Consider the following 11870-nt stretch of genomic DNA (forward strand, 5'->3'; position numbering starts at 1 on the left):
TCTGAAAGTTACTGGCCAAACCGAAAATGCACAAGCCAGACTTTGGCCAGCTTTATTACGAAGTTACTGGCCAAATATTCAAAGTGCAGGCCATGTGGTAATGACTCATGATGGAGATGTTATCATAAGCAAATAAAGAAAAAAAATTTAAAACCTTTTTTAAACCTAGAACTGTGTTTATTCTTTAGTCTACAGATTTCGCACATTCTAATCTAAATTAAACATAAACTATATGCATATTTATTTACCCCACTTTACCTAGAGATACTTTGATTAGATTTTAAATAAAATTTTCTGTACATATATTTCTAAAATTTTCTGAACTTGTACTCCGTGAACATAATTTGTTTAATGAAATTTATATTTTGTATCTTTAAGTTGCATCATCACACCAAGAAATATTCATACAATAGATGCAAGGATTTAAGCTTCATGCTCTTTCCTATATATTTGTACATAAATGTATATTCTTTGGGGGGAATCGGCCGGGGTGAAATTGTCCTGATACCGATGAAGAGATAAAAGTCAGTATAAAGATCAATTTTGTCTTAAAAACTGCTCCACATCCTTCTCAGTCATTTCATTGTCTTCATCTGAATCACTATAACTGTCATCAAACCCCTCATCACTGTCACTGCATCCCTTTTTTCAATTCTTGGTGTTTTTGGTTTGGTACCTGCAATTTTTAAGTGTCAAGTTTATTAAAGACTGCCAACACAATCACCGAGTCAGACATAATCAATTACTGGTACATGTGATAAAGAGCTAAACATTTAACAACGTTAAAATCAACAATTGGGCCAAACAAGTAGACCGTTCAGATATGGGGTCTTAATAAATATATATAAAGAAATACTCGTTTCAAAATAAATATCAAAATGAGGTTAAATTAAGCACTATCATTATTAGAGAACTTGTGATATTCAGGGTGAACTCCGTAAGTCGCACTGACGGAGATGCAGTCGGTGAACTGCTGAAAACCTAACGAGATTGTTAAAAGATTCAGTTGTATCCGAGTTGAAATAAAATTCATTATTTTGTATTATTTGTATAGTATTGCACTGTACTGTAATAGCGTGCGCTATGTAATTCAATTTCTCTTACCCTACACACGTTGCACGTCGCACGCATTTAACCCCCTCCCCCCCCCCCTTTTTTCTTTTTTTGTTCCGCTCAGGAAAAAAAATCAGAAAACGTCAAAAACATGCGTTGGGTCAAAGAGCTCAGACTATTAGTTCGTTTCTGCTTTGATTTTGTTTACTTACCACTTGAAGTTGAAGCCGATTCTGCGACGCTCTCACTCTCAGTCTCTTCTACTTGGCGTTTTGAAATTTTTAAAAACTTTTCCATGCAGCTTGATAATCCACGTGCATCACGTTTTCTCCCGGAAGCGTCAACTGCGCAAAATCGCAAGACGCAAGTGAAACGAAACAGACAGCATTTCCTATACTTCGTCAAAATCCGGCGCGCAAACGAAGGCTAGATGCTTTCAAAAACGACAGCGAGACTGTGAATACGTCATTACGGAATTCCCCACTTTCAAGCAATCACGATTATGAGAGTGAAAACGATGTTAGCAGTAAGGGTAATCCCATGAACTTCCCTGTAATTTTTGGCATACGAGTCGGACTTAAATTGAGTCTAAATTTTGCCGATAAACTTGATACAGTAAGTTGACATAAATCGCCAAAATGGCGACTTGCACCATCATTTTCACTCGCCAGATTTAATTTTAACTCGCATTGGCGAGCTGGCGAGTGCGAGTGTCAAACGCTGATTATTATTAAATTATTATTTTTTTTTTTTAGCCAAATCACTACTTTTCCATCACTTTTTTCTCCAAATGGTAGAAATTTGACTAGCACAAATCAAATCAATCCTATTTTGGTTAGCCAATTTAAGTCAGTTTCAGCATTTGGCTAAATTGGTGAATATTAGGGCTATCCCATTACGTCAGCTTGCATTGCCTGATACAAAAAACTTTACATGAAAAACTAAGAAAATAATGAATGGGTGGTTGAAGGCGTTTATAAATAATTAAGTGTAACAGTCAACAGGGGAGGACCTGAGCTTGTAAGGATAATGTAAGAGTTAACTTACTGGTTTATGTCCTCAAGAATTGTGTCCCACCCTGTTTACCATATGTAACCACATCAACTGCTGGAACTTCACACTGACAGGATATATGGACACTTTTGATGACCCCTGCAGCCTCTTTATAGGGTTCAGATTAACATTATTCATGTTGATTAAAAAAACACACTCTTATACAGCCACAATATCCCCTTCACTTTAAATGTGTATCTGAAAGTGCAGTTGTGCCCTAACTCTAGAAGACAGAATCAGAAAAAGCCACTAGCACTATCTTAGTTCTTTATTCCAAAAATAATTCTCTAGTGGCTTAAGATTTGTTGAATTCTTAGGCCCCATTCAGAATAGGGGACTTATTAGTCCAAGGGTCAAATATGGCTACCCTGAACCACTACAAAGCTTGTCGTCTAATCTGCTTCTAGACGCTGAATATATTTCCCTTGGGGAAGTATTCAAGTGGGTCGGCCATATTTGACCCTGGGACTAGTTAGTCCACTGTTGTGAATGTGGCCTTAGTGAGTGTAACTGTGAACACAGCCAGCTTCACAGTGAAGTTTCAGATCTCTGTGGCAGGTAAGGTAGCAGCTTTAGACAGGTGTGCTCTGACAGGGTGCTCACCTCAGCTGTGAGAGATGTGTCATTATCTTGCTCACTTCACATCTGCTGTTCAACTATTATATTAATAATCACATCCACCTCTCTGGCATCAAACAGACAAGGCTATAAAACTGGACCTAGACTCACACCTACCAAAAGAAATCAACTTTGATTCCTGCTAAAAAGGGTTGAATGCATTCAGATGCTTGCTAGGACGTTCTTGTAATTACTGCTTACGGCTAATTTTGTATCACTTGGGCAGTTCAGAACCTTCCTACATTATCTTGGGGTAATTTACAAAGATTGAAATAAGTCTGATTACTATTGGGCAATGTATCTGATTCTTTTAAGGGGTAAATAAGCTTTTTTTTTAATGTAACCTAGAAATACAGACACTGGAAGATATATTTAAATTTCACTGTTCTACAAAGCTTAACATTTTTCCAAAATATAAAAAAATGATACAAGGATAAAACAATTAAGAAACACTTTCCGTCCTCCAGCTGAAAAAACTTTTTATGATCTGCCAATGCCCATGAGAAGCTGAATCTGGGATAGTGCTCACACTCGCCAATTTAGCCAAATGCTTAAACTGACATAAATTGGCTAAACAAAAAGGACTTGATTTCACTTGTTTTAGTCAAATTATAACCATTTGGATAACAAATTGACAAAAAATGGTGAATTAAGCAAAGCCAAAAAAAAAAAAAAAAAAAAAAATTCTAGGGCTACCCCAGTGAAGCTATTATTTTTTCTGAACACCAACGATCACTTCTACCTCTTGCCCTGAAGACAAAATGGCAGCCTAGTGGGAGCACCTGGAGTATGATATGTTTACTATCAGCTAAGATCTCACCAGTATTTGTTGAAACTTAAGTCAGCTCCTGTTTGTTATTCTTTTATTTGTCTGAAAAGTGGATGCTTTGTTTGAGCAGTCTGGGCATGTATTGAAGAGAAGGGGGGATGGGAGAGTTGAACATGAACCAAAATTCAAAGCTGGCCTCAACTTTTAAGTCTGTGAACGCATCCTCTTAGGATGAAAGAGCACACGCCTAGTCTGCGTTAACAGGAGACCCCCTGTTCTCAACAATTACACCTTTCTCTAGGGGGTTATGTACTAAGGCTGTTTGAATTTTAATATTCATTACTCTACCCTTGTGTATTGTGCTAGGACTTGGACAATAAAGTCTAGAATATTGTAGTCATACTGATTGAATGTGTGTGTGTGTGTGTGTGTGTGTGAGAGAGAGAGAGAGAGAGAGTGTTTGTGTGCGTGTGTGAGATAGAGAGAGCACCTTGTTAGTATACCTGTGAAACCACTCTCCTCTAACCCCACCAGTTGTTACCCCCCCCCCCCCACAAGGCCCTCTCCCTTCCTTTCTAAGGGCACCTGACCTGACATGAATCAAGTAGCCTTTCTGTTTAGCTGACCAGTTCTTTTATTGGAACTGACATATCCTAACACACACCCAAGCACCACTGCTGAAAGCTAGCAGTTTATGGAAAACATGGGAGGCTGGGCTTGTTACATTCTATGCAGGGCAGTGTGTGTGCATGTGCTCACGCGTGCGTGTGTGTATGTGTGTGGCAGTATAATCAATTTGAAATCAAATTTTCAACTGCTCAACTTCAGTAGAGATACTTCAGAAGACTCATTATGATAATTGAACCACTTCCACATGCTGCACTTGTTGAGAGGTATAAGGATCACTGACCACTAAACCTTGCTCTACATGGCAACACTGAAAGGGCAAAAAATAACTTAGCAATCCAAAAATTACACTGTGAAACATTCACCTTCAAGGAAATCTCCTCACCAGATCTAGGGCCCAAACTGGGTCACCCCCAGGCCTGTGGAGGGGTAAAGAAATGAGGTCATGGGGATGCCATAACATGTAGTATCTGGAGCTGCCTGGTACTACCTCAGTATATACCATACTAGACACAACATGTGTGGCAGTTACTGTATACTACAACTTAACATCTTCACTGGGATAGTTTATGTAGAGAAAATAGGTTTATGGCATTTTGAACTATGTCACTGACACTAAACTAGCCACAATATCATACAATCAACCCCTCTTTCTCTCTCTCTCTCTCTCTCTCAAACTCTCTGTCTCTATCGTGGAAACAATTAATCATTGCCATAACCAAGGTGACTGACATTAAATAGCTACAACTCCATTTAACCAATGTCATAAAGTTGATGTTATTATGATGTGTTCAGAATGAAAACTCCCTGTCCCTGAAGGCTAGAACTCTCAACCTGTATACCACTGGGACTTGAGCCCTGCCAGTAGTTAGTGTATAGCCCTCCCCCCCATCCTCCAGGCCTCTGTGCCCCCCCCCCCCCCCCCCCGCTCCCCCCCCCAATGTTGATTACTTCCCACCTTTATCCTGGACTTGTTAATGAGCACTGCACCTGGGACTTCTACTGGTCTCAGTTCATCACAAGACTTAGTTAAGTTGGTATGCCATGTTGCCATACTAATAGGCTTACCCTACACTCCCCCCCACCTTTCCACCCTCTCCCCACCCACACCCCTCACTGTTACTTTAATACATCAACCACAAAGTCAGCACCAATACCTACATCAGTCCATTAACTGTAGTATTAATTCCCTGTCACCAGTATTTGCAGACTAATTAATGGGGCCTCCACTGCAAATTAAGACATCAATATACATGTTTTCACCCTATGTATATTTCACCCTATGTATATTTCTACCATTACAACTAGCTAACTCTGCTAGGGTAGCGTTTCTAGTCCTTCCCCCCCCCCCCCCGTCCCCCACCCCCCAATCAAGACTTCCTACCTGTCAATACTACACTGTTCACATATTGATCTCTCCCCACCTGGACCTAAGCCTAATTGGTGAGGTCTGCATTGTAATAATAACAAAGTGCTACAGTGGGATCAATACACTCTCACTGGTCACTTGCCTGACCCACTTCATGAAGAGAACTTAGACCACATGTCTGAACTCCAGGAACTTGAATAAAGGTAAACAGAGCAAGCAGACCAGGCTGAGCATCTGGTTGTAGTTTCAATACTGAATTAGCTAAATATCTGACGTAAGTGAAGTCATATCAATGATATTATGAATAAATGGAAAACCCCTTTCTACTAATGTTGATATGGTGTAAGGCAATAAATTCACCTATTTCTCTTTCTCATAAGGCAGGGGGCACTTGTCGCTATGGACTCATTAAGCTGGCAGTTTCCCTTGAGAAAGTTTACGCTTCATGTAGTCAATGTGATATAAACCTGTCACAGAACTATACACATCAGAGAACACACTGTAAATACCAACTCTTTTTGACTTGGGAGGAGGAAAGTGTGTGTGTGTGAGGGGGAGGGGGGTAGAATCAGTAGTTAGAGCTATATCTGAGCCAGGTGAACTTCTCCCTATACTCAGCAATGCAAACTTCAATATTTCTGTCCTTCAACCTGAGGAGCAGACTACCACCCAAGGAGTAGACTACCACCCGAGGAGTAGACTACAACCCGAGGAGTGGACTACAACCCGAGGAGTAGACTACAACCTGAGGAGTAGACTACAACCCAAGGAGTAGACTACAACCTGAGGAGTAAACTACGACCCAAGGAGTAGACTATACCTGAGGAGTAGACTACAACCTGAGGAGTAAACTACAACCCAAGGAGTAAACTACAACCTGAGGAGTAGACTACAACCTGAGGAGTAAACTACAACCCAAGGAGTAGACTACAACCCAAGGAGTAGACCACAACCCGAGGAGTAGACTATACCTGAAGAGTAGACTTCAACCTGAGGAGTAGACAGAGCCCACCCCAGATTAACTTTTCAGTTTGGTACTATTATTATGCCCAAGGGTGAAAGTTGTAAAGACTGAAAACATACCTTGCAATGTCTCATCATGTCTCATATAGACCGTATGAAAAAACAATCAAACGAAGACTGAAAATTTTGAAATCATGCAAAATCCTGAAAAATTTCACCCATGCATTTGCAAGTCACATGGAAGTTATGCTAAGAAGAATTTCTGTATGTATCAATTATAATTTCTGATCAAGGTAATCCTAATGTTGGTCATACTATTATTTTGTCTTGGCCTTTAGTTGGGAGCCGGATGTGCGGGGGTTGGAGAAATCAAGATAAATCAACCTGACTTTCAAACCTCATGAATCGAGTCATGTGGAAACTTGAAATATTTTGTTTTAAATGTTTCAAGTTCCAAAGACTATACAATACAAAGAAAGCCAAACTGCTGCTGTAAAATGTCAGAGTTCACTAGACAGCAGTGCACATGACAGCTGTGTTAATTGAAGAAGCAAATCACACCATAAAAAGAAGGATCCAATCTGTTCGTTTCAAAGTTTAAGGTCAAGGCAAGACATTCACACTGTCTGCTGAGTGTAACAGAGTTCAGATGACTTTTAGTCTCGGGTAAAAAATCCTAAGTTGTATGAATTTAGCCTCCTGCCTTCAAACACATGAACATACACACGAATAAAAACACACACACACACCAGTAACTTGTACACTAGTACTGTGGCCACAATGTCCTGGTCACAGCTATGGTGATTAAAACTACATGAAACAGAAACATTGGAAATAGGGAAATAGTTTCAATCCCCCAATTTTTCTCCTCCACTCTTCTCTCATTCACTCTTAGACATTCCATCTTTAATATCTCTACCAGTTGTGATCACCAACAACTGCTATAAAACAGAGCTGTACGACAATCTTGTCTCCCATTTAATGACTTCTTCGTGTGGGTGGCAGAAGGACCCCCCAGGCTGAGCTATCTTGTTTATTACAGACCCCCCATGAGGACGACGTCTGGGACCTCTCTTACAGTCAAACAATGGTAGCTTTATTGCAAACCAAGCCGCTTTCTGATACAGTACGGCTTTCCACTTGTATTCTGACCTTACTGTTATGATTTTTTCCTGATGACTATAAGTTTTTATATATTTTCTGATAGCCTGGTCCTTAGTTGTGTTTATCAGACATGCTACACAGATGACGGTTCATAAATACATGCACACATACAGTACACATAATTTCACCATTGACTTCATGTACCTTCTTTCTCCTACTTGTAAAACATAAACAAGAGTTGTATCTTTAAAGAAGAAAAAAATTACTCAAGAATATAAATGTTAAACATATCACTACAACATGCAGACCAGAGCATGAAATCTATAAAACATTGAACAATACCTTTGAAAATTTAATACAGTACACATCATAAAACTAGTGTGATAAGAACATAATGTACATGATAAATATTCCATGTCTGCAGTAGTGTGTGACAAGAGAGGATGTGAATATATTAAATTGATTATAAAAAGGACATGTAATTAATGTGTCTGGGACAGAATGATATCCATATTTATCAACTTTTATTTTACATGTACATTTTACATATACATCAACAAATTTTAAAATGAAAAATATACATGAGAATAATACGTTAAACATAACTCATTAAAACATAAATGAAATATGAAATATGACAAAAATCAACATGGAATTCCTTCTTAAAATCATGAACAGGATAATTTTATTACATAAATGTCCAAGCCTGGAATCTCGGGGTTCACTTACTTGATGTAGTAGGGCTGTCCACTGGGGGTTCGTGCCATGTCCCAGCCCGGGGGGAGACCCAGGGGGCTGTCGTCAGCGATAGGGTCCCCCAGACTTGACTGTCTGACGTGGTGTCGTGCAGGCGGCTGCTGGGGGGCCACAGACAAGTGCCCGCCCAGTACAGCCGGGCTGGACAGCGTCTTTTGGTGGAGGGGCATCATTCCTCCAGGCCCTCCCTGGGCCAGACTGTGATAACCACTGGTCATCGAGTCCGTACTGGACTCCCGGCTGTGGTTACCTGTCCGCTGGACACTGGGGTTAAAAAACGATGGAGGCAGACCCCTCTCCTTCCATGATCTCTGTGGCTGAAGGGGCTGTTTATTAAGAACGTCAAACAGAGCGTCTAATTCTTGGTTGGAGTTCTCACGAACATGGACGATGGGCTGAGTTGACCCGACTTGCCTGTTGCCTTCGGGTTGTTGAGCCATGTTTTTAATCGTCCCAGACCCCGTTTAAGTGAACAAATTCCGCGTCCCTGGGGTATCTGCAGATCCTGGGCGGTTTCTGTTTAACCAGCAATACGATCCGTGGGGAGAAATCTTGAAGTTTTCCTGGGAAACTCGCAGGAGGCCACTCGAAAAAAGTTTCTCTAACTTGACTTGCTCCTTTCACCTCTTCACCACTGACTTAAAGTAGGTTATAGTGACGCGTCATAAACTAGGTCATTAATGAGATTACTCTCTTCAAGTACTATTACATACAAGTGAAATTTATTAGTGCCAAAAAGACGAAACTGTACCTGCTGTGTAAATGAATTACTAGCATAACTGAGAGGGGATATATTCTTAATTTTAGCATTTTGATATTAATACGCAGTTTAACCTCTTGTTTGCTGGGGGTCTTCCGGACGCTTACGTCACACATTATTGAAGAGGGGAGAGGTCACGAAGTTTCATTCATTAAGCCGTTCATTCCGATACTTAACTGCGTTCTCAGTTAACTTTCCTCGTGTAGGACCGCAACTTGCGAAGAGATACTAACAAAGAGAGATTAAAACTCAAATCTGTGTTTATCTTTTTCCTTAGATTAGGCGACTGGGTCTTTGATCTTTCGCAACATCAAAGTTATAGCCGCTTGTTGACTCTGAGTCATGTCAATGAATCGGCAGGTGAATTTATCGTGGGCGGTCGTCCACACCTGTTATTGCGACTTTAAATATCAGAATTGAAAGTACAAAACTTTGTTACTGAATGAGTATTTTATATGAAAAAGGATACAGTTTGTTTACATTTGTAAAAGCACAATGGTGTCTCATCTGCTGCATTCTAGTCGATGCCCTTATAAGGAAGTCCGCCTCACGCACGATTAGATCAGAGAGGCCAGAGCTTTCTCCAGTACTTTTTAAAATGTAAAAGAAAACTGACATATTTGGCGTGCCACACTTTTTCTTTATATATTAAAAATGAATAGATGTTGTATAAAATTACCTAAACTAGGACTATTGTTGAAGCTGGCTTAAGAATTAAAGCCAAGATGAAGGGTCGTTCTTTTAAAATGAAAAAAGGAAATTGGCATTCTTTGGATTTTCCTCCTTTGTTCTATTTTAGTTTTTATGAAAAATTATTTGACATTGAATTCAATAAATGTAACCTTCAGAATTTTTTATCAAAAGATCAAATGGACCGCACTTTCTCATAAATAAGAATTAAGTACAGCCAATAAAATCAGTTTTAGAAAACAGTCATACACTATACATTTTAAAATCACATCAAAACAGGCTTTGAGCGCCTTCAAACCAAAAAAAAAAAAAAAAAAAGGCTCTATCATTTAAAACCATTATATGACTTAACCACACCAGGAGATTAATTTTCTTTCAAAAATCGAGATTGAGCACGGATACTTATAATGGTTATAGATGGCAACAGAATAACTGAATTACTGTTTTGGCTTGGAATATAAGAAAATGATCAGGAAACACATTTACATATAGCGTTTCAAGGATGAATAGAGTAACATCGGGCATTTAGGGAAAAAAGTAAAAAATGTGCAATAAATATTTAAATTACCTTAAAATAGTCCTTGGCAACGATGAGTATTTTTCTTCTCTTAACCCTAAAACAAAATAAAGATTTTTGCAGCCTCTCAAAAGAGATTTAATTTTGAACATTTTCTATTTTTTGTGCAAATTAAGGGGAAAAAAACGATAATTGGAACAAAGGTCATATCATCCCCCTCTCACATTCCCTCTAGTCCCTCATCCAAACACTAGTGGATTCAGGGTGTCAAAAATAAGGGTGGTCACTGGACTTGATCGACCTGGCCCTCCTGGGTTCGATTGCTGTGACGTTCAGTTGGGGCGATGCTTTTATTTCATTGCGATAGTTGCGACTTGCAACGCAATCAGACACAACCGATTGTGAACAACACATTGCGTCACAACTACACCTGTAGTCTTCTCTACACGAATCGGCTATGATTGAAGTGGCCACATTTCCTTTAAACTTTATGAGTTTAAAAAGCTTGATCAAGAATATATATTGGTCGGTTCTAGTGTGGAAATACCAGTACGTTGATAGAGCTGAATTATACGACGATCAAAGCGAAATCGATCATGTCTGATATTATTTTTACCCCCTAAGGCGACCCAATATGAAAATACGCATAGAACCTAGATCAAAATTTACTCAGAGCGGACTTTTCCCACCCATACAGAATTGTTCTTTCGCCTCCTCCCCTATCACGCTTACGTGCGTGCGGACTAATATCATTCTCACGAAGAGATGGAAGTTAACTGAAGTCTGCACTCATGTATTTTTCACAAATCGGTGTAAATAGAAATGCATTCCCATAGACAGTATCGGTCTAAATGGAGCGACCTAATCCTGCAGACACTCTAGCTGACTGAAATCAGCTTGACTGAATCACACACCTCCTCCAGGCGTGAAGTAGTGTACAGAAAAGCTGGCGATTATACGAACACGGTGGACACAAAGGAAGTCGTGATTGCACTTAGCGAGAGTCCCTGCAGAGTTTGGTCGATCTACAAAGACCGATGGTGTCCATGGGAACGAGGTCATAAGACCTAATTATATTTGTCCACACATTTCATGTTTTTTTTTTTTTTTTTTTTTTGCACAGAAACAATGTACTTTAACACGGAAAGGGGTTTCAGCACACCAGAGCGACGTAGAACGGCATGCAAAACTTCTTTAATTTCTTATTTTCATTCTTTCTCTCTCTTTCTTTCAAACACACACACACACACACACACACACACACACACACACACACACACAAATGCGCGCGGATGCGATTCATACTTTATTGTATTTCGAAGAGCTATATCCGTCATGAATTTTGTTACCAACAAAACAATTTCAAAATTTACGTTTTTACCTCGCTATATAGGCCTAAAGACTTGTCTTTTTTTCTTCTTTGGTTTTCGGCCTTGTCCTTTCTCAGACTTATATATTCTTGATTTTTTGTCTAAAACGCGTTCCCAGCGAAGGATAATAATTTAATACATTGACTGATAACATAATGTGCACCAAAATCTTAGTTCTTCGTGTAAACCCCTCATTACATTTTTAAACTGTCTGTGACCAG

General features: G+C 39.4%; 1 protein-coding gene across 2 annotated transcripts in view; it reads right to left on the bottom strand.

Annotated features, from left to right (window-relative positions):
• The window catches only part of LOC106161429 (transcriptional coactivator YAP1-A), a 33545-nt gene extending 24595 nt beyond the window's left edge, over nucleotides 1–8950 (bottom strand). For both annotated transcript variants that reach the window (XM_013538383.3, XM_086998130.1), the window contains exon 1: nucleotides 8286–8950. In XM_013538383.3, coding sequence (XP_013393837.2) covers nucleotides 8286–8752 — 467 coding nt within the window. In that variant the 5' untranslated portion in view covers nucleotides 8753–8950. The remainder of the gene's footprint in view (nucleotides 1–8285) is intronic.
• Nucleotides 8951–11870: the final 2920 nt, after the last annotated feature.

Source organism: Lingula anatina, chromosome 10, assembly GCF_051362555.1.
Source record: "Lingula anatina isolate TDL-2025a chromosome 10, LinAna3.0, whole genome shotgun sequence".
Classification (NCBI taxonomy): domain Eukaryota; kingdom Metazoa; phylum Brachiopoda; class Lingulata; order Lingulida; family Lingulidae; genus Lingula; species Lingula anatina.